General features: G+C 36.8%; 1 protein-coding gene across 1 annotated transcript in view; it reads left to right on the top strand.

Moving 5' to 3' along the window:
- Positions 1-24,127, top strand: part of VWA3B (von Willebrand factor A domain containing 3B) — a 68,798-nt gene extending 44,671 nt beyond the window's left edge. Inside the window, 10 exon segments of the mRNA XM_085213586.1 lie at positions 2,442-2,560; positions 4,643-4,693; positions 6,862-7,081; positions 12,826-12,940; positions 13,222-13,346; positions 13,987-14,127; positions 14,593-14,693; positions 17,652-17,890; positions 22,201-22,323; positions 22,326-24,127. Of these exon segments, the coding sequence (XP_085069712.1) occupies positions 2,442-2,560; positions 4,643-4,693; positions 6,862-7,081; positions 12,826-12,940; positions 13,222-13,346; positions 13,987-14,127; positions 14,593-14,693; positions 17,652-17,890; positions 22,201-22,323; positions 22,326-22,438 (1,347 nt within the window). The 3' untranslated portion in view covers positions 22,439-24,127.
- Positions 24,128-24,334: the final 207 nt, after the last annotated feature.

Below are 24,334 nucleotides of genomic sequence, written 5' to 3'. Positions count from 1 at the left end.
TTTTCTGGGGATAATATAGTTTTTATTCTCAGCCTTTGCTAGCAGTGATGATGGACTACCTGTGAGCAGTATCTCACCTTGGAGTTGAAGAAAATAAAATGGTTTCCATGACAACAATTCATTAACAAGAGGCTAACCTGTTTTTTCAATTGTATGTGACCTTTTAGTTCCACCTGAAATTTCTCAGAGGTTGAGCTGTTAAAGTATCTATCGAATTCGTATCCAGAAAAAAACAAATCTGTTTGGAGACTTATCTAAATTACATTATAGTAGTTCTGAAATAAACCTTTGCTGCAGAGCCATCTGTGTTTCAGATTGTGGTATCTTCAGTACAGCTTTTCAAGTCGTGAATTTTTGGCTCAGTGCTTTAACCAAAATAGTCATGTTCAAATTCAGCCAGAACAAGAAATCTTCTTATCATTCTAAAATGAGAAATATTTTTCTAGAGTTATTGTGCTTTAGTTTTGTCTTTAGAATTTCAAATTTTCTGTTTTGAAATGAAAGCTGTTCTGAAACATGCAACTTCTTTTGATATGAAAGTACTTAATTGAGAAAATAACAAAATATTTTGGCACTAAAAAAGCCTCCTTGTCATTTTTTTCAGCTGAATCTGTCAAATTTCATTTGACTTTGTGAATGGTTTCCATTCTCTGAAAGTACACTTAGTATTTCAAATTTACTGTTTGCTAAGAACACACTCCGTTCCAGTTTTATTCTTTGATACTATAAGAATCTGTTTATATTTGTCTGTCCCCCACAATCTATTTGGAGCTTTTTCCAAAATGTATTAAATATGTAAATAAGTAATGCTTTTTGTACTTGGAGTAGCTCTGGGAATTTGTTATGGGATTGGGACAGAGGGCTTCTGCATGGTGAGTCCCTGCTGAACTTTTGTAAACTTAGTTGGGGTAACATAGCAAACAGCCACCAGGGCAGTACAAGGCTAATTCTTTCAGTTCCTTGCCTTCCATCTTTCGAACTTCACCTGGAAATGAGAGGTAGCCAGACTGCATAGCTAACAGTTGTGAGCAGAGATTTGCCTCATCTGTCTACTTCACTGGCATGTTCCCTCTAATCTTAGCTTCTAAGTGATTTTAAAATTAATCCAACACGTGGAGCTTTGATGTGGACTGGCAGTGAAATGACAGAGATTTATAAATCAGACATCTTCTGGAAGAGAGATTTGCAGCTCAACAACCAACTGCAAATAGGGAATGGAAGTCACACTTGATGGAAAAAACAGTTCTTCAGAAGTTATTTGAAATCCAGCTAGGTTGTGATGATTCAAACATGCACATATGCACACAAAAGCACTGAAAAGTGCTTTTTGTTATTGCTTAAAGCAGTCTTGTCATTGCTTTATTTTCTGATTGCTTGCCTTGTCCCTCCGAACAGTGGTTTTAGTTCTGTTTAACTTTAACCTCATCCATCTTTTTGACATTATTCTTGGAGAAGCTTACCGTTCAGCCACGTGTACTGAAGACAATTTTGGGGAGAGCAGCATTTTCTGCCTTCTCTATTTCCTTATATTTTTTCTCTTCATAACAATCATCATAACATTGGTAAATATGCTTTTCTTATTGGAACTGCTGAGCAATTACAAAGGCTGAAGGATGATGGGACTTTGAACTGAGAGATAGGAAGGCATCTTTCTTCCTTTCTGTCATCCTTTCCCACCTTTTTCTCTGTCTTTTTAAGATGTACTGAAGTAGCGAATTTGCCTTATGAAGATATGTTGTGAGCTTTGAGAGAGATGGAAGTTCCTGGTTCTGACCAAGCTCATTCGGTTCCTAAGCCTTACTGTGGTCGATTAAGACAAGTTTCAGTGAGTGATATCCACCTTGTTCTCTTTTTGGTGATCAGTGATTAATGTAGCCAAAAATCTCTCTCTGGCTTTGATTTTTCAACTCCTTAGAAAACACAGTCCTCCAGGATAAGAGTATGAAATACACCTAAATGAGTATTACATAAATTATTATATGTGTCTGCTAGAATTAGATGCTAGTAAGTACAAGAGAATGTTGTTTTAAAGCAGTACAATCTGAAATACACTCATAATACAGACGTGCTTATTTCCCTTTCATTATTAGAGTGAGTTTTTTAAGAGTACTGATTTATCTAGAATTAACTAGTACTAATTGTGATTTACGTCGTCCTGCAATAATTGATTTGCAACTTCTGTGTGAAAGGAATTGTATCATTTCACAATATGATATTAACAGTCTGAAAATACGTTAATTCAGGCATTTCTTCCTGATGTTCAGTCACCGTTCCTTTGGAGTGCTCAGAGCTTTCTTTCCGCAGCCTTCCCGTGTTCCTTCTGTCCGTTCTGATCCTTGTACTGGATATTTAGATCCTCGGATCCTAGACTCATGGGCTGTTGTTCTGATGGAGGAAAAGTTGTATGATAAATGATGTCTTTTTCTTTTACTGTACCATAGATACTCTCATTGGCCCATCTGAGCAATGACAAGAAGCGGATCACACTAATTAATCCTCAGGCGGTGAATCTTGACGCCTATAAAGAGAAGCTGGAACAAGCAATTAAATCCTATGAAAGGCAAGTCTACTCATAAGAAGTGTATCCTATTTGCAGTCTAAAATCAAATTTTTCTTACGTAGTGGATGCTTGCACACACATTGTTTGCTTGATGTTGGTAATTCCTCACATTGACAAACTAATCAACCATCAACATGTAAGAGAACTATTATTTTCTTTAGGCAAAATGAATCATAATTAAAAAAACACAATAGATCATGCCAGTTTCTTTTAAAGCATTCTTAGGAATGTTTTTCATTCCCACTTCTGACTGCTAAATGCATATGTTTTTTTGCAGTAAAAATGGAGAATTGTGATTCATAGATGCTTCTTGCTATGTCTAATATTAATGGTATTCAGTGTGGAATAATCTGTTGTTGCTCTGTTACGGAGACAGTGCTGTTATTATCAGGCTGATGAATGCAGAGAAGTCGGGATTTGACACTCACTTTGGCAGGAGGGTGGGCAAGTAGTATATTTTTGACAACAACTTCTGAAGAATTTTCAAATTTTCATTGCTGTTCTCTGCTACTGAATATTTAATATTTATTGACTTCAATTTTGAAGGAAAGAATATATGTTTTCTGGTTAAATACAGACCATGTTTTCCTGAGGAGCATTTTCACAGTACTATCCCTTTTCTCCCTCAAGTTTGGGGACTGAAAGTACAGTTAACGAGTTTACCCTTAAAGCTCAACGAATCAGATGTATATACAATAAAAGATCATTTACAATATAAACAAGACTCGTTGTTTCTAATATGCTACATGTGAAACAGCAACCCAGACAAATTCATTTTTCTGTAAATTCAAAACTACTTTTCCAATAATTCATTTTCAAAAGGCTGCAATTCAGCTTTATGAGTAGTGACTAGTCACAGATTTATTCTGACACCTGCGGTTGAGACAATATGTCAGGGCATGCAGGTTTCAAGAACAGAAGCGAGCATGACAATATATTTCCCTTACATAGATTGACCTTAGCTTCAATTTAAGAAGCAGAAAAGTGGCAAGGGCAGATATTTCATGCTCTGACAAAGAGAAAATCCAGTACTGAAGATGAAACAGGCTGGGAGCTTCAAAACATGCGTGGTCTTTTTATAGCCAGAGGCTTTTATAAATGAAGTGGTTACGAGTGCGCACATTTAGAAGCATGAAATAGTCAGTGGAGCATGCTGAGACTGCAGATTGTGAACGAGCTAAATGATTTGCATTCTAAAAGTGCTTGGGTTTGGCTTCTAGTAGATACAATTAGCCAACAAGAAATTCATGTTCATAATTTGTGCTAATGGCCTTTTTCACATGGAACAGTAAAACTAGCAAGTTTTTTAAAAGTCTAATGACTGTTATCTGATTTTTTTTCTAACAATGAGTCTGTTCTTTTATTCCCAAAGGGAGTTTGTTTTTCTATAATTACAGCAATTAGGATCATCTGTAGAGCTTTATTTCTGTAGTGTAAAATGAAGTAATTGAGTGATGACTTAATTGTTTTAGCTGTTAATAAAGAAAACTCTGAGCTAGATGGTCTAATAAGAGTTTATGATTAATGTCTAAAAAGCAAAAGCAGAAGGTTTAGTGGTGCTTTTAAACTCCATTGCTTTGGGATAATCACTTCTGTTTGCTGGTCAGTAATTGCTCTGTAGCCAGAATTTAATGAAGTAGAAACGTGAATGGCCCAACTAAGGGTTTATCTTAGCAGAAGAAAAACAATTAGCATTGCTCTCAATGTGTCTGTAGACTAAAGTTTTCTTCAACTGATTAATTGGAAGAATTTAAACAGCATTTAATCAGTTCTAGGATTTGATTTGGCTTGCTGGCTTTGAATAGAACCACCCATACAAAATCCTGGCAGGAAGCAATAGTGTTTGCCACTAATCCTTCCATGAGCCTGAAACAGCCACATTGCTATTTGATGGAATATGCTGTTCTCCCATCTCTTTCAGTTGATAATTTTGTAGCTGAGTGCTAAGATCACAATTGGATGATACAGTGCTCTTGAGATACAAATCAGTGCAGATAATTTAAGAAACTGTATTTGTTTGTGTTCATCAGATGCACAAAGAACTGCATTCCCTCAAAAAAACTGCTTTGCTTTCTTTAATAGGCGCCTAAATCTACTTATTTGGAGAGCACTGTCTCAGGAGGAAAGAGACAAGTAAGCTATCACCCTTTGGTTTTCTAACTTACCTCTGAAAGACTGATCATAAACTTCTGACACTTCTTTATACACTATTTCTGCAACCATCTTGTTTTATCTTCAGATGTTTCATGCCTGTACCTTTGTGTCAAGAATATATGTGTTGTGTGTAGTGATATTAAATTCTGGATCACCTTCTTGCATCACTGGTTGTTTTTAAAGGAAATGACTTGCATTCCTTTTGAACTGGTCGATTCTTGATCGGTGTGAAGTGGCAGGGCCTTGGGCATCACGTTAGATCTTCTCTCATCCAGTAAACAGCACCTCAGTGGCTGGTTTGTAAGTTACATTTTTAGTTACTACCCTTATAGAAGTGGTCCATGATGGTATATCACAATGAAAGTTTGTAGTATGGTAACTGGCTTTTTCCTCTATATTAATTTAAACCAAAGACTGTGAAAATGGAACTGACATCAATGAAGGTAGCATCTGTTTACTTCAGAAAATAAAGTGGAAATCAAATAATGAAAATGGAATGGGTGGGAAATATTCCAGGCAGAAAAATGGGGATAAACACCAGAAAGCTTTTAAGAATACTTGGGCTCATGAACAAAAATACACAGTTCTGTCATCAACAAGGAGAACTATTTTGGCTAAAAAAACCAGTCTGGTGCAGAGAGGAAATGAAGCCTATTAAACAAAAGAACAGCATAACATCTAATAGAGCGAATAGTTGTTTGTTAATTCAAACAGTGTATAGTTGACAAGGTGGTGCAAAAAATATTTTATGGTGGGTAAGATACGACCAATCATGTATATAAAGAAATAAAGAAATCTAGCAAAGTCTGTTGCTTAAGCAGTATAGTAAGTATGTTAATGTTGGTGCATTAAAGTTGAAATACTCAATCTATTCCTCTTCCAGATTTGTTATTTAAATGATCATGTTATATATGATAAAAGCACGACAAAATCCTTCCAAAATCCGTAGGAAACTGTGGAGAGGGGGTAATAAGGTGTACTAACTTGGTCAAAGGAGTCCTCAAAGAATTGGTTGAGGACCCCCTAGTTCACTCACAGTTACTGAAAGGTTATCATGTGCTACCAGAGAAATTTGTATTTAGTGGAGAAGTAATAATGTGATTGTGTACAAAATATTTGAGAAATTCAGTTCAGGAGATCCAATAATTTAACTAGACATTGATTTTAGACGAATAAAGGATTCAGTTAATAGAGAGAACAATCTAAATAAATAACTGTAGCAGCCAGTATAATTTCATTACATCATTTCCTAGAGGAGTAGAGAGCTGAACGGTGAGAAGGAATAGAGCAATGCAGTAGACATCACCATGATTGTATGTGTTGATAAGACAGATGCATAAATACATCTAGATTTCACATTTTAAATGATGGCAAAGCTGTAAAGAAGAGCCAGAATAGTGACTCTAATAACTTGAATTCTATAAGGAAGTATCTCACTTCCAATTACAGATTTAAAGAATTCTACCTGTGCTGGGTTTTGGAAGTTTGTTTCAATGTTACAGTCATTCAGCAGAATGACTGTATCTTCTTCAGATTTTCATGTATAGGTACTTTGAGTGTGCAGCTTCAATGTGGCTCTTTAGTGTAGTGGACAAAAACGTTACCTGAAGCCTGGATGGAAGCAAACTTCTGGTCACTGAGTAAAAAGTGAGCAAAGCAGTACTGAGAAGAACAAGCAGCAGAAGATTCTCTCTCTTTTGATGTCATCAGTCAAGACTGATGTGGCAAGTCATGACTTAAATAGGGATCTGGTGCCATTTTAGACTATCTTAGTGCTTGCTACTTTGTCCTAGTTGCTGTTCTAGAAGGAGCAAGAATTTCCATGATTTCTGCATCATATCATTAAGTTACTTATTGGTGCCTAAGACATTCTAGGGCAGCTAAACTGGCATCAAATACCTATGATCAGCCACTTCAATTGCTCTATAGATGTCTATGAGATATCATTAAGGCAGGTGCAGTTGTTTAGCTAAACTCATTTGGATGAAATAGAAGAATTTGTGGCATGCACAGTATAGATTGCATTACTTTCATGTCTTATTCTGCATTTAAAGTTTGAATTTCGGGATTCTATTTGTAAAGTACTGTCAAAATAAAATTTTATCCCATGGATAATTATGAATATATTTATTTATTTGTTTATTGAGATTTGAAGAGGATGGACCAGTTGAATACATGCAGCATAAGGAAGCTTTGTTGGAGGCTTTAGAGAACTTGGGATGGCCAATTTCCTATGAAGACGTAATGCTGTTAGAAGATGAGATACTGGCGGCGTTAACATACATGCAGCAAGCCTCTGATCTTCAGGAAGCTGTCAAAAAGGAAACTGAGAAGAGCTCAGAATCACACATCAGCAAAAGTAAAAAGGTACAGATTGGAAGGGCACTTTTTTTTTTTTCAGATATTGCTCTTCAGTATGTACTTCTGCAATTTACTTCTGTGCTAATATCTCATCCATTTGGCATTTAGTGTGATGCTATACACATGGGGAGAGGGGATGTCAGCAGTTTACAGGCTGGTTGTTTGGCCCAGTTTCTTGAAACAGGGAAAGCAGGTAAGCAGGTGAAAAGAGCAAGTTTTCATGATTCTTTGGAAGTACCAAGGAATCGAGAGTTCTGCAGCTGAAAGCACCATAGAAATCAAGAGTCTTTGAGTAAAACGTCATTATCTCCTCTGCAAGGGCAGCAGAAATATATGAAAGGCAATTATGATAAAAGGCTTGGTTGAATTAATGTCAGCTAAACAGGGATAAAAGATCTTGTGATATCAATTCTTTATTGTAATCTGTGATATCTTTAGTTTGAAAGAGAAGGGATGAGATTTAGCTCAGTACGCAGACACAGAAGTTTAGCCGTCCTTAAAACATAGGCATCTACAGGTAGCTAATCTTACATTGTTGTGAATGGAGCTGACAATCAGTTGCATCTGGGGAGCTGTTCATCTCATCCAGAAGTGAACACCTACTTTTGGCAAGCCAGAGGCCTCTCTCCCTTCCTTTAATACATTAGCAAAAAGTAGACTAAGTACTTGAAAACTGACTGAAATTTGAGAAATTTGATTAATCTTATGTATACACATCCCCCAGCTGAACCTCAGGTGTTATGTGGAATGCTATTGAGAAACTTAATGAAATTCCCATGGAAATGCTTGGAGCAACAAATATTAAGAAAGTTATTTTATTCTGCATTCTGGGAATTGTGCAGCCTAAGTACACTGAGCGTACTTTGCAGTTAGGCTTTTCTGTTGTGAAATATACGTTCAGGAAACATAGGTTAAAATGCTGGATTCTCCTGTTACCATTTTTAGGGTAATTTTGAAAACGGATTGATTTTATATTAATGCTTTTACCTTTAAATTATGTTGCATAAAAACTTTTATAAACAGGAATATATTTGTGTGCTGTTAAAATCCCAGAGAATGCTTAAAACCTTACTCTTGATTTGAAAAATTCACAATCTTCTGCGCTGAGTTTTGGCTTCACTAAAGAGTGAGTGAACTTTCAGGGAAGTCAAGAACATTCCTTAAAGTTTAAAGGAACAGTTTGTCATTCCCCAGTGGTAAGATTTTTGTACACTCGATGCTTTAAAATTCAGAGTGCTTCTGAAAAATTCAAACCATCTCTTACTTGGTTTCAACTTTTATTTATATCTAAAACCTCCATCAAAAAGGACTTCACTGGAAGTGCTACTGCTCTGCAGAACAGCTTTCTGGTTAGAGTTGTACTCTGGTAATATTAAAATAAGGTCTCTAGGAAGTTACTAAGGAAGAAAATCTCCCAAACGTTTTAGCTTCTAAAGGAAGATGAGTAAAAACAAATAGAGAAATCATCATAAAACTCAAATTAATACATTCCTTTTCTTTTTCATTGTTTTATATTACTGAGTGAGGGAGTTTTCTTTGGCAAAGCTTGAATGCAAGGTTGGCATAGGTACCATGAATTTTGAAAAAAGTCCTATGGCTATATATGGAAATCATAATCAAATGATGATAATAGTTCCTTATTGCCCTGATGTATGTGCATAGAGATGTATCTACATACATGTATATATACATACACACATGCATCAATGTGAAGAGTTAAGTTAGGTGAAATTGCAGTGAGCACAGTACTAAACTATGGTGTGACTTTGAAGCAGAGAACGGGTGCATACAATTGGAATTTACAATTACTTGTGAATTATGCCAAGTATCACTATGTGCTACCTAGTAGGTCACGCATAGTATGTTATGCATAGAAATGTAGTGCCAGTATTTAAAAAAGCAATCTCTTATCTGACATTTCTTGACTGAAATATACCCTTCTTTTCATTGACATCAACAATAGCTTTCGTGATGAGCTGTGGTTTTTACATACATAAGTTATTAAAAAAATTATATAAAATTGACAAGAATATGTTACAGTAATACAGTCCATGTATGAAAATAGATGATAAAGGGAAGGATTGCATTTGGTTTTTGGTCATTTTGGAGAATTTGTTCCACTAAGAGTGTACATCTGAAAACATTTTAATGTCTTTAGAAAATAGAAGACGATTCATATTACATTCATCTGAAAATATTACATTGCCTGTATGGTTATCTTAATTGCTGATTTATCTATGCCATATAGTGCTCCAATACAAAAGTAGCAGAAATATCTTCATTTGTCATTTGTTGACTCTGTACTTTTAGTGTTGCCTTGAAACACCAATGTCTGCTCTCAGACATGATGTGATTAACATTGTGCAATCTCTTATCCTGAGTCAACCTGCTTTAGGAGCTTAATCAGAGCTCCATCTTCAGTAATTGCTAATCTGCAACTGAAAAGCTTTAAGAGTGAGAGGCAAAAATGCAGATGTAATTAGAATTCTGTTTATGTGGCAAAAAAAAAAAAAAAAAAAAAGATTAAAAAAACCAGCAAAAAAACTGTGGAGCCTTTTTAAAATGCTGCCAAAAGCTTTTCCAAGTGTGATTTCTGTCTACAAAATGGGTTAGAAAGTAATCTGCCAGCTGAAATACATTACATTACCGTGACAAAATAGCAGATATGACACTTGGTGAAAACTACCATCATGAGAGAGCAGAAAAATCCACTGTTATCAACAAGGCAGATTTCTCATTTTTTTTACTGAACTCAAAACATCTTAATTTTTAGCTTTTGAGTGTACCTAATTACCTTCACAAGTTCTTAAAAGAGTCAGTAATCCTTTTTGGATGTCCTTGCTATGGGAGATTTCTGTTTAAGCCTACAACTGAATTAATGTTCTGGTTATCCTCCCTCTGTGTTCTGACCTTTGCAGGAAGCTGTGTTCAGGATGCTCTGTTTGTTTCTGTCTGTGACAGGGAGGCTGTGGCAGGGCTTTGTTGAGAGAGCTGACACCCATCTGCATAGGGCCATAAACACAATTATTATCAAGCAAAATATAAAATGCTGAAAATCGATGATTGCCTATTGGAGGGCTAATTGTAAACTGTATGTTAGTTTACTCAGTATTTATTTATTTACAGATATTTCTTTATGTACAGATTAAAGTGTAGGTTGACCAAAATCTACCTCTTCAATCTGGCACTTTGCTTTCATTTAAAAATGAGGAATGTATCATTTACTATGTTGTAATAAGTAACTGCTTTGACATCAGATGTGTTGTCGGGCTTCTCTTTTGAGCTTAACAGGCATAAAAGTCAGCTGCCATTTCTTATTGTTTTAATCACTGAATTATAAAGCTCTTTATAGCATGATATTTCACCTGGTAAGAGACATGTTCAAGATCCTCTGCTTCTCAATTAGACCACTTCAGGTCTTCTGTGGTTCTGCATTACTGTTCTTCAAAAATAGATTCCAGGTCAGTTTTGTGCATCCTGTTAATGGCCAGCACAATTTCATGGAAAATATTCCAGTCCCTAAGTGCCATAATCTGACCGTTGCACTCCTCATATGAAATATTAATGTTTCTGCATATGGACGTCCATTTCTGCAGACAAACAAAGTTGAATTCCTTGCTAAGGATACAACTAACTAAGGAGACACATTTAAAAGTACTGTGATTCCCACAAGATAAGCTTGGATTCATAAGACTAATGCTTGCTTGTGACCCACATGATAAAAATAATTTGAAGTGGTTAATAAGCATAATGTGTTCTGTAAAGCATGTTTATTTGGGTAGAAAGGGACCTTTAGCAGCTCACTGATTCCAGCACTTTTTGAAAAAATGTGTTTCAGATCTGATTGATTTAATCATTCCTAGCGAAATATTTATAGCGGATAGTTGATTGTTTACAAGAATGGAAATTCTGTTTATCTGTTGGCAGTTTCTTTTATTTCCTGGTCTCCTACTTCTTACACTTCTCATTCTTCCATACTGTTTAAGGATAACTAATCGCCAGCTGTTGACACCTCTTGTGCATTTCATATGCTTCTTAAACGTCTTGGCATCTCCTGTCTTTCTTCTGATGCCTCTTTATGGAGAGGAGGCAAAACGAACATCCCAAGTAGCACAACAACAAGAAAGTTACAACTAATTTTCCTAATTACCTAGAAATGTCTGGTCAAATTTTCCATTGTCATCAATGGAGTAATCTGTTAAACAGACAAAAAGTGTAGCTACAAATAGTTAGGCTCTTTCATGAAACTGGATTGTGGTCTACACAGAAAGGACTCGTTGCCACTGGCATCATATGGAGAGCAGTGGTTTTTTGGTTCTGGAGGTATTTCATTTGTGTATTGCCAAAGTTGCAGCCATGAAGCCTGTGAACATTCTTCCTATCCATTCTCAGCTACAGTAGGAAGGTGCAAAAACTAATGTATTTGAAAGAGAATTTCAAAATTCTCTTTCAGATTTTGGCCATAGAAAACAAAGTTGGCTTTACCCCGTGTGGTTTGATGCATTTCTTTCATCAGAAGCAGAGCTAAGCAGAGTGGAAATCCCAGTCATTCAGGTGAAAAATTTTGCAACAGCAATCCTGGACAATGATATTCCTGAAATAGGCACTGCCTGGGTCAGTCACGCAGGTACATAAAGGCTGTGTGTTAGTAAGAGGGATGGGTTTGACTTCAGATTTCCCGAGCCACCTGGATTCAGCACTGCTTGAAGCTTTCACTGTGGGTGCTCACGCACTCTTTAGCACTTGAGTTAATGAGGGCTGCTGGAGGTTGCCCAAGTTATTAGTCAAGCATTACAAATCAGTTTAAAATAAATATTCAGCACCAGCTGTGCCTTTAGAGTGAAGTAAATGGTTTACCCAAAGACCTTGTTGTGTCTGTGGAACTGTAAGTCTTTGCAGTCAAATCAGCTTTTGCCAGGTTCAAGCAGAAGCTAAGTGCTCTGAAGGGCCTTCGTTTTAGGCTGAGCTGGAAAAACAGAAGTGATGGTATAATTAATATTCTGTAGTGGTAAAGAGTAAACTGGAAAGAAACGACACATTTCCCATTTAAAATATGTCCTCCTTTGTGTGTGTGTTCTGCTTCTTTGGGGGATTTTTTTTTAGGATCTTTTGTGAGGGTTTTTTTTTTTTTTTTTTTTGTGAGAGATGGGGGAAAAAATGTGATAATTTTGTGATAGTTATGTTAAAATAGAGCAGATGAATTAGTGAAAGCTTTTCCTATTTCTTACATCATTATTGCTTGTTAGGGCAAACCAAGTACCAAAAGGGCAAACCAAATATCAAAACCAAATGTGCCTTTGTAGACATAAATAAAAAAAATAAGTTAAAAAAAAGTTTATTTTTAAACTTAAAGGTAAGTTTACTCTGAAGACATACCTACCTGGGAATAAAGATAAGTAGATTTTTCCTTACCTCGTTCTTGAATATGAATTGTCCAACTTTGTAAATATTTTCCTACAAAAATGGCAGCCACAGCCATGATTCATCAAGGTAAATTTCTGCCTGAACACTTAAAAAACAGGTATTGTTGTGATCGTATCAAATGAGATTTCATAGTGAAAACACATAGGTAATCTTATCCGTGAATGCTTCTGCTAATATACAGTGTTCTTTTTATAGCTATTCTGTGAATGGTAACAGAGTTCAGTGCATTATATTCCCTAAATTTTAGTTGATTCCAAAGGATAGGTTTGGGCTGACTGGCTGTTGTGGAAAAAGAAAAAAGAAAAAGTAATTGTATCAAATTGCAGAGACTTGAAGAAGACACTGTGAAGTCTAAAAAGCAACAAAAGGGCAGAGTATTTGTGACTCTCAAAAACCAGAAGGTGATTGCAAGATCAGACATCACAGGATTTTATTATCCAGGTATGTACTTTTGTCCATATTTTAAATATTTACTGGTGAAACATTACTTGTTTGGCTACTTTGTTTTATTTTTATAGTGTTATTAAGAATGCTTTTTAAGTCTTTCTTTTTGAGGGAAAAATTTCTCTATTATCTTGGTACAATTTATCCTAGCTAAATGCAAATGAAGAATATAGTATAGATATATTTGAACTCAGTGATCCCTTACAGCCTATAGAACTTTTTTACAATATGACAAGAGATAAAAATAATTTTAGTATTTCATAGTGTTATTCTTTTAGGAACTGTGATAAAGAATATCAGTTCTACCTGTGCACTTGTTGACTTCAACCATGGGGAGAGATGGGTTGTACCTCTGAAGTTCATTGTGCCCGTGGGAGGTGCCATGCCATGTACATATCTACAGGTGAAAAATTGTTTGTATTTTCTGTGACATCAAATACACGTTTTTAATTTTGTCTCTTTGTTAATACACTGAAAAAGAAGGATAGTATATCATAGGAGAGTCTTCAGTGATAGCATATTTAAATGTAGTTAAATCTAGAGACATACTGCTTTTTCCTTCAGAATGAAGGCAAATTCTGACCAGGTAGCTCCTGATCTGTGGGGGGAGCATCTTATTCCAGAGAAGATCTGCAGAATTTGAAGTTAAAAAATGTAGCTTCCATTTCCATTTTTAACTTGATTTTTATATAAGACTTTTATATATGCAATAACCTGAAATTCTGAAGGTTAGTTTAAAAACCCACTAAGCTGAAAAAGTTCAAGGTGGTAAAGATCTGCAAGAGTGTTCTCATTCTGTTCAGCTTGCCAGTTGAGCCTTGGTGCCTTTAGTAGGACTTTGTCCTTTTTTTCTTTTGCTGTGTTTTCTCGCTGATTTGGTAGAAATGATGAGTGATCAATACATGCAAGGACCAAATTCATTTTCCTTTTAAGATTCATATTAAAGCATGGGAACACACCAGAATGATGATTCCTTTAAATATTTCTTAATATTTAATTTTGTGCCTTGTTCACAAGCTATGTGGTTCTTCCCTGGTGTGTAGGTGGGAGACTATGTATTTGCCAGAACTGGGACACAGACAGGGAACAATTATTGTTATGTGCCTGCCATTGTCATAGCAACACCAGAAATGGGGAAAATGGGTGCTAAACTCTACACAGTTCTGATGTTCAGCAACAGGAAAGTAAGTATGACTAGAAAATGAAACTATTTTGGCAATTGTGTTATAATCATTCCATTTTTGATGAGGCAGATATAATTTTCCAGGTTAGTGAGCTCACTGCCCCTTTTCCTGTCTCCAGTTAACCAAAGTAAACCAGGATTTGGGGCCCAATGTAGAGCCAATGTAAAAAATACAAAATGCAAAATCTTGATGGAAAGTTCATTTGGCAGCTCTGTGCTGCTAATGAGAAATACAGGGTTTTCATCACAGTTGGTACAATCTTCATTTCATTTCACTATGTTTGTTTGTAAGCCATTGTGATAATTGTACTGCATTTTTCTTAGTGCAATATTAAGAAAATGTACTTCGTACTTGAAAATATTATCTTCAGAGGCTGATAACAGTTGCATTAAACCAGTTGGCTTTTTATACATATATTTCTTCATTGTTTAGATTTAAATTTAATGAATGTTGATGGTATTACAGCAGGAACACTGCGTAAGAAGTTGCCTTATTAAAATCAGCCACACCAAATATGCCTTCTCCTGTCGGTACATAAGAATGGTGCAGAAGGTGGATTCTACAATGTGAGTATGCTCAACTCTAAAAATGTAGAAGTTGCTTCATGTGAATACTAAATGTTGCACTTTTGGATCAACTGTGCTTTCAGACTTCCATGAGTAATTCTCTACTGTTGCCATGATCAGTTTTGATCTTAATATGTAAGCAAGTGATCCAACCCGCATGCATGTGCAAATTTTATTACCTGGCAATTTGTTGTCCTATATCCATTTTGGAAACACTGGAGATATATCATGGCTTGAAGTTGTTGCAGGATTGCCAAAATGTGAATTTCTACATAATGTTTCCAGATTGTGATCACAGGTTTGGTTGTATATTCAGGTTGTAGAGCAGATAGTCGAGGTTAAATTAATGAAGAGGAAATAAATGTTTCAAACAATTGGTCCCACAGTCCAAAATAATAGATTTTCATTTAAAGCATGCATTTTACAGGCTGTAAATTAAATAGAACAGATTTTGGCATAACCCCAAATAGCATAAATTTTTCAAGCCGAATGGTTGATCACACCAAAGCATTAAAGTCTGAAGTTTTCATTACATCATCTCTGGTTTTTCTCTCAGCAGCTGCAGCATTTAGAAACAAACAATGATTTTTGAAATGGCAACTTACATGCTATTTTAGTATTTGGCCTGTAAAATGTCTCTATCTTTGAGGATAGCACTGTTCAGATTGTCCTCAAATTACCCATATTAAAGGAACATGAGAAGTGCTTCCAAGCAACGTTATTAATGTTTTTACTTATGTCTGTTCAGCTGTATTTTAAAGACAACAGGCCCAGATAAACAAAGGGATAGCATGGGACTCAGAGCAGTAAAATCTGAGTGTCTGGCAGTTATGAGAGGGGAGCTGAGGTGCCTTAGCTCTATGGATGTATATAGAGTGCTGCAATTTATGGTGCAGAGTTTAAGGCAGCTACTGAGAAGTGATGAAGACAGCTGAGCATCTAAAACCAAGACTCTCTTACTTAGATAGCTACTTGCAGCCCTGAACTTGGCATATTTGAGCCATTTGGATTCATGGGGCCCTCTTTTGGCACTGGATACGCTACATGAACAGTAAATTTTTAGCATACAGTCAACGTAGATAGACCTAACCTGAGAAACACAGGTGAAGCATGTTAAAGCACCCATAAAAACCTCAGCGGTTAGTGCTGAGCCACAGTATTTCACAATTCTGCTGCCAGAATCGCAGCATGCTCTTTTGCATACTCGCCACTTCAATATCTAATGCAGTATATTTCTCTCCATCTTTTACAAGAATTACCAATAGAAGCCTTGTACTCTAGAGGTTGTATAGTTAAGAGTCTTATAAATTTCCCACTTCTTAAAGCTGTCGCTCTCTGCAGTGAGTTGCTTTGTGAGTTACGTGTAGACAGACCCTGACAATGCACTTAGTAATTCAGAATGTTCTGCTCCTGCTTGCGGTGTTTTCAGCTAGGATTCATGTTCTCTGTAAAGCCACATACCTGTGAAGTGAAATCCCATTCCTTTATTGCTGCTTAATGTGTTACTGTAGTATCATGTAGGCATACATACTGTCCTCTTCTGGGCACTGACTACATTAACTTAGTGGCTGCAACACAAAAAGCCAATACTGGCCATGATTTTACTTTGTATTTGTTTGCGTTTGTAACCAGAATGCTATATTGAAAGATTGTTTTCCTTTTACAAAGAGGTTTACATTCAAAGCCATTAAATAACTGTTTCATTAGTGACTCATTAATCAGTTACTAATATTAGCAATGCTATGGCAGAGCTCCAGCTCAGATTGAGCTGGAGTTTCCAGTTCTCAGTGAGAATGGATGTGTGCTTCCAGCTGGAATTTATTATTTCTTATATTCTAAGTGAGATACCTACCTCTCGTGTCATACTGACCAGAGGGAAGCGGTGCAGCGTGCTGCTCATCCACATGCACAGACCTAATAAAGGTAGACTGATGTTGCTGTTAGAAATAAACAAAGCAGAAGCATAATTTAATCAGAATGGAAACAAAAGGCTTAATGTCAATACTGATATCAGAAGCTCAAAGCAAGATGGTTCCTTTGTGCTAAGTGCAGTAGAAGTAAGAAACTAAAACGTGAAATGGAAAGTCTATGCTTCCCTGTTGACAGAGAGTGCACAGCACACATGGCTCTTATATTCCAAATCTTCAGCTCTGAGTTCTTTGGAATTGTGTTTTTTATGTCTGTTTTTGGGTGTGTACGAGGAGTTGTGTTTAATTCACTAATCTTTAGAGCTACTAATGTATATCCCATTATTTCAAAGTCATCAGGCACTGTCTGTTTGGAGTGTTTTTCTTCCATCACAGTAGAGAGAATTAACTGTGGGCTCTGCAAATGTAGCCAACAAGTTCCGTACACAAAACACCACACGATCATAAAAGACAGTTATTGCCCAAATCCTTTGTAGTCATAAGGTAGATAGAAATAGGGGCCAGAATTTGAGGAAACATTCTCATTTGATGTCAGTAAATACAGGTACCTGAATTCTTGTTTCAGTTCTGAGGCACTTCTGATAACGTGGAATTTAGTGTAGTCAAGGAGACATCTGTAACTACATTTTGGGTCACAACTATTCTGCAAATTCTAGAAAGTTTAAGAATGGTGTGAGAATGGGCTATGAAGGGTATGAATTCTGTATTAGGACTGAGATTAACAGGGACATTGTCCAGAGTATTTTTAGATGAGTAACTGAATGTAATATATTAGCAAGGAATATCATATTTACAGACGAGAGAGAAACAGTGCATGCTGGATTAGGCTGTTCTGTCCATATTTTGTAACTGAAAAGGAAGTTAAATTACAATGCACTCATAGCCTTGTTAAATGCTCAAGAGTACGGTAAGTCCTTCTCTTGTCAGCAGTGTAAGATGTAGGAGAGGATAAAATCCAAGTCATATTAAAAAAGATTTAAAATAGTATACAATACGTGAGCTTAATGTATTTCCTTCTCTAACTTTCTAGCCCAGATAAAGAGACTCCGGAGCCCTATCTACACTCATCTTTGGAAAATGAAGGAGGAGAAGTAGCAGAGAAAAGTACAGTAAAAGGAAACAGGGGAAAACAGAAAAAGAAGAGGAGAGCAGAGGACAAAAGACATGCCAAGGAAAGAAGGATGGACTCTGATCTTTTGCTTGTCTCCAGGAGGGAGGTAAAACACAGAGGAAGAAATTCACTGGCTAGCAATGAAGAAGAATTTGAAGGTAAAGAATCCTAAGTATAAAGGACTGAACAGGTCTGATAGGCTGAGTTTATCCCCACAAAAGAAACTGGGGTTCTGTTGTCTATTCTGTGTGTTAGACCAGTCTGCTTTCCCTTGTCTTATGTGATGGCATTCATCCACCTCATTTGGAAACCATTCTTCACACTGATCATTCTTTGCCTGTTTCCACAGCAAAGGGAATAAATGAATAAAGCATGTTCTGGCATATCTTACCTTAATTTCCCAAATGTTTATAGCAGCAGTAAAGATGCAGTAACATCAACCTTAATACCTGCTAGTAAGCATATTGTAAATTGAGATCTTTCTACTATTTTTTACTTTTAGATGAAAGGTACATTTTTTACCTCAGATATTACATTATTGCATATGGAGCTCTATGCTTTTAAGGTTAAATTGCTTTTAGTGTCTGAGCTAGCTCAGCTAAAGCAGACATCAGTATCTGTACTACCTGTCACTCCTCCAATAGAGACCTGGACTAGTCTGATACACCATGGCTTGCCACGGCCAGCTCTTCCTTTTAATGAGACTACTGTCAGTGGGAAGATAACAGGATTTTTATAGAGTCATAGAATCACAGAATCATTTGAGTTGGAAGGGATCTTTAAAGATCATCTATTCTGCAATGAACAGGGACACCTACAGCTAAATCAGGTTGCTCAGAGTCCTGTCCAGTCTGATGGCGTATCCATTACCTCTCTGGGCAACCTGTCCCAGTGCCTCATCAGCCTGGAAATATCAGCCTGGAAATACTCACTTATCCCAGATTCCTCTCTCTTCGATGTCTTGAGATGCAGACACTCTGTAAATATGAAATGCTGACATGATCAGCAAAATCCTGTTATTGATTTTGTGCAGATTGAATAGAAAGATGAAAAGAGCAGTGAATATCTATCACTTTAATCCTGCTTAGCTTTACCAAATAATTTCATAACATTCTATCAAGACTCTGTCAGGACTTCAAGGTGGAATGCAGATTGAATGTGCTGAGGAGGATCTCCTGACCTCTTCTGATTGCCCCATAGACCCTGTTGGCCTTTTTTTTCTTTCCCTTTCTTTTCTTTTCTTTCTTTTCTTTCTTTTTTTCTTTTTTTTTTTTTTTCTGCTTAAATTTCTTTCTGTTTGCAAGTGTTTCATTAGAAAGGAGAAGGTCAAAGAGATGATAAAGATGTTTAAGGTTTGTGGCCATTCTCACAGAGTTTTATCAGATACTTTCTGATATAATCTCTGCATGGGATTGTGTATTTACCCTTTCTGGGTGCAAATATTTGTCCCACTTTCAAACTATGCTAAGGATTTCATAGTATTTTGTGTATATAGTTTTGTAAATTATATCAGATGTGCAACACACATCTGTTTCAACTGCGTTTATATATATATATATTAACTAATGTATCTTTGGTCTTTGTTTTGTAATTCATCCATGTGTTAATCAGCATGTCTTCCTGCAAACAATTCTGCTCATTTCATGTGTACATTCCTGTTGTGTTCTATGAGAAAGTAACTTCTGAACTTGAGTGAGCAGTGCCCAACGTAGAGATGGATTTTTATGCTCACAGAAATGATGTGGGTTCAGCAACACGGTTCTTATGTGGTTGGTTGATGAAGCGTTTCATTTCCATGAAGCCTTGGATTTCCACAGAGCTGTGGCTATTGGGCAAAGTAATGGAGCATTTAGAACTGTTTGTGATTTGGTTTGTTCTGAGCCAAAATATTCCTGAGGAATCAGTAACTCTCTCCTATTGTTCCTATTCAGGGAAACAACACTAACAAAAATTAATAAAGCTCAAGTAGTTGTGTTTAGTGTATATTGGCTTTCTTATTGTGTGGATGTGTAATTTTGAATTATTTCTTCCAGAACTATTATATTTAACACATTATTATTATTTTAATAGGCATGCCTATTGCTTCTGTATTTTTAGCTAGTTCTGCGTGTTTGTTTATAAGGGAGTGAAGTCCTGGCAAATTCTTGCAAACTTTTAGAGAGCCAATGAATCTTTCTGTAGCTCTAATATACAACTATTTGAACAAGAGCATAAATCCTTATTTTCTCATTGGCTACTGCAATTAATTTTATAGGCACTTAAAAAATATGTATCTGTTTCCACAGAAAACTTCTTCTTCCTGTCTTTCTGGTCTTCCCTCTGTTGTGTAATGCCTAATGTTCTTTTCATATACATCCGTGTTAATTTTCTGAAATGGTGGTATAGTTAAAAACTGAATCAGAAAAAAAAATCTGAGTGAAGTACAGGTGTGATATGCAATAATAATCTGCAGGGCCTGACAAACCAGCAAATCATAGCTAGCAGAACCGAAATCTCTTTCCATTTTATAATGAGATGTGACTTGAAGCAATTACACTGATGATTACTGTAACTGCCAATATGGGGTAGGTGGGAGACCTCTCAAAATGATCATTTTCCATCTTTTTCTGAGGCAAATCTAGTTCAGTTGAATTGAGTTCAAAAGTGTAACAGCTGTGGCACCTGGCAGTCTGGGAGATTGGCTGCATTTCCCACATCGGGATTTCACATTTTTAGCACCCACTTGTTTTCCAATCTCATTTTGCAGATAGTTCATTCACTATTTGGAGCCATCATTATAAAGCAGTGCTCCCATCTGTTGGTCATGATTTGTTTAATAAGCAGTTGATATCAGTCCAACTAAGCTTGCATCTGCTACTTAGAGCAGCTGTGTGTTGTCAAGGGCTCCCCAGCAGCCTTCAGATTTAGCTTTTGTTTTTCTGTTGGTAGCATGTTGCAACTTACCCACAATGGATCTCTGCTTGTCAAGGCTGTCTGTTCATCTAAAGAGGAAAGTGTATTAAAGTGGGAATCAGCTATATTGCCATAAAGATGGAAGCATACAGATGTGGAAGGGAAGAAGATGCAGGTCCACTGAAGCTGGCATGTGTTGATGAGGTGGGAGAGGAAAGGCAATTTTTCCCAGTTTCTTATGGCAAGACCAGAATGGTTTGTTTCAGCATCTTGGGAAGGTACACAAGGAGACTGTGCACTTTTTAAAGAAAATAAATGGTTTGTGAGTAGTGTGTGATGGGACACACTCTTTTAACAGCACGTCTTTCATTTTTTTTAAGGTAGCAGTACAGCAGCAGTAGCTTTCAGTATATTAGTTCAGCAGTGTTTTTATATTGCAGAGTACAGATACAGTCAAGAAATATTCTGAACCTTCCACAGGTGAACTTCAGATTTTTGTCTCTTAGGTTGCTCAAGAAGCATCAAAATGTGCCTTTCATGTATCTAAACACTGATGTTGTGCATGTATAAGATGATTTTCAAAGGCACTTCTGATTAGATGATCTTGGAGGGCTTTTCCAACCTTGGTGATTCTATGATTATCAAGCTTTTTACTTCAGGATTTTTCAGTGGTAAACGTGGTCAACATTTCTAAAACTAATCATACTTGTATCTTGTGCCCTCCATGTACTCCATGCGCGTTGTTGCTTTCTCACTGTGTATACCACATCTTCATTCTTCAGCTACCTCCCAGCTTTGTTTTCCAGTGTACAGGTGTTTCTTATGATCATTTAAAACCAAATAAAAACCACAAAAAACCCAAACCATAAAGAGTGACATCAAAATATCATATATGTTTCTCTTCCCCAGGAGTTGGACTTGATGAACCTTATACATCCCTTCCAACTTGGGATATCCTGCAATTCTGTGATTTCTTTGCGTTGTTTCTTTTTTGTTTGTTTTGTTTCTTCCTGTTTTTTTGGTTTTTTGTTTTGTTTTGTTGTTGTTGTTTGTCTGTTTTTGTTTTTCATTTTTTTCTACTGCTTCTGGTCTTTGGATACTCATTCATTATGATTGTCTTTTTTTTTGTGCCAGAAGGGTGCTTAATAGTTGGTGGCCACATTCAATATGATTGTAAAAAGTGACTTTCCAGAGGCACAATATTGTTAATAGTAAACCAGAGAAGCTGAGCATGGTCATAGTGGGTCCAGTAGAGGTCCTACAGCCTGGCACCCTGTCCCCAGCAGTGGCCAGGAGATAGTTCCCAATGAAGAGTTGGAACAAAGGTTGGCATGTAAAAACCCCATCCACAGGCTTACAAGATGATAACACTTAAAAAGCAAACTGGTTTTGAACTTGTGAGAATGAAAGAAAAAAGTCAGTAACTATTGCTCTGTGGCCATAGTCATGGAGTCATTTGTTCAGTGATAAATTGCAGGGTATGTGCATGTGTGTGAGGGGGGATGTTGGACTATAATACCTGAGCTCATGGAGGGTCACTGTTTTCTCTCACTAAACAGTACTTGTTCTCCCTTAGCACCTTCTTTCTCTATTTCATCGTCCTGGTGTTCATCAAGGTGTCAAGCTCTGCTGCCGTCGGTTGCTTCAAGCCCCAGCTCACCAGAGCATCCATGCTGCTTGTACAGTCCTTCTGCAGAAAGTGTCCTGTGTCCAGTAAAAGCAACATCACCAGAATTACTGCAGTAAACATGGAGAAGCAAGGATTGGCAGTGCAGCCTCAGCACTACAGCAAAGAACAAAGGAAGCTGCGATAAGAGTGCGTGGTGAAGGAGCTAGTGAGGAATGGATGAGTATGCAGATAGGAAAGATTTTTAGCACATGCAGCTGTGAAGTTTTATTGCTTGAATCAAAAATAAACTGACTAGTTCGTGCTAAAGTATTTATCATTTTGCAGACTTACTTTGGAGATATGAAAGAGAAAATGTTAGAGGTGCAGCTGCTGAAAAGTATCACTGTTAGAATCTCCATGACATTTGAAATGGGACATGGCAGGGGGGACTTGTTTGTACGGCACTAAATATCCTCATCTCAACTGAATTATTACTAGTGGATGTAGTGGCACTATCCTATGGTTTGTCTAGGGCTTTCTGTTCAGAGGGTGAAGACAGATTCTGAACATTTTTGGCGTATCAACCTAGATAGACATTAAGAATTCTCACAAGTTTGACTTTAGATACCAGTGCAATATTCAGGCAGATATATATATTCACATTTTCAGGTGTACTCTTGACCAGGAGAGTACTACCCAGTGTCTGTGCAGATAAGTGTTTCCCTGGAGAAAAATGAGCTGTCAGTTCTGGGAAAAAATTGAGCTTTTCATACCTGTTTCAGTGTGGAGCAAAAAAAGGCAGGCATACAAATATTTTTATTTAGTAAAGGAGAATTTTAGAGTTTGTGTAAACCAGAATAATCTTGCAGCCAGAACACTTTGATGGGATATATGAGAGAGCGTTGAAATTTCTGCCTAGCATGATTCAGGGAAGACTCAAACTTGAAAAACCCCTTGTAGTTCTGAAATGGTCTGTCCTGGAAGCTGAAATTCGAATAGTTTGTGATACCTTCTGTTCGAGGGTAATGCTCCTTATCTGCTTCAGGATGTCCTGGAGTTTCCTCTTGGAGAATGGAGCTGGCACATACATGGAGTCCCACATCATAGGGAGTCACTGGAGATGGAAAAGGAAAAGGAAAAGCCATACAAATTTTGGTAGAAAAGATATCTTAGTGAACAGAAAATGAACTTTTCCTCCAAAACTGTTTTCAATCACATGAACTTTGAAATTTAACAACTCACATTTTTAGCTGAAAATGTGCCTCGGTCAGACTAATTCAAGACTGACTGCTTTGGGGCATGTGATCGTTTCACCTGTGTCTCCTCTGTATATTTGAGGCTGAACCTGTGCAATTCCAATTATGTGAACAAAATGGAGGGTGAGGGTTAGGCTTAGGGTTTTTGCACATGCACACTGCTCAAATATATGTGGCAGATGGATTATATGTCACCCACAGTGATGAAGACTGGGATATCCTTGTAAAAATGGCTGAAGAAAACTTAACCTTAGAGTCCCACTGGATGCAATAGAAATTTGTCAAAAATATAGATGGGAATACTTACCAAGTACAGGGTCAAAACTGGCAGCACAGGAAGTCTGAATGCTGAATTCTCCTTCTGAATAGAGGGGATGATAAATCACTGTTGTCTTGTTATATGTGCCATGTGCAAATAATGATTTATTACAGAAATATGGAAGGAAATGGATGAGTTCCTTTTTCACTGTTATTAAGGATCCATTTTACTGTTCTTTTCTAGGTATGCACTCTAACCTCAAGAAACACCTGTTGTGGGATAACATTAATTTTCCCTACTGGGGCCCACAAGACCTTTTTACTACCTATGTTTGGTTAAGTGTTTTCTTGCATTGTTTCATATTAAACCTGGGAATTGTCAGGATGATTTATTCTTTTCATTTGAACACTCTGGTTGGTCTATTTGCACAGCCCAACCTCTGTCCTGAGCCCCACACTATGCTGCAGATGTACAGGAGGTTATGTTGTTATATGCTTGTTTCTTTCCTCCAATCTGTTTTAAAAAGGCAACTATTATTATGGCAGTCTGTCAACATGATGGATTTTCCAATTAGATTTGCCAGATG

Source organism: Meleagris gallopavo, chromosome 1 (assembly GCF_905368555.1).
Source record: "Meleagris gallopavo chromosome 1, MGAL_WU_HG_1.1, whole genome shotgun sequence".
NCBI classification, from domain to species: Eukaryota; Metazoa; Chordata; class Aves; order Galliformes; family Phasianidae; genus Meleagris; species Meleagris gallopavo.
The sequence above is the reverse complement of the archived record's forward strand: the minus strand, read 5'-3'. Positions and strand labels throughout refer to the sequence as shown.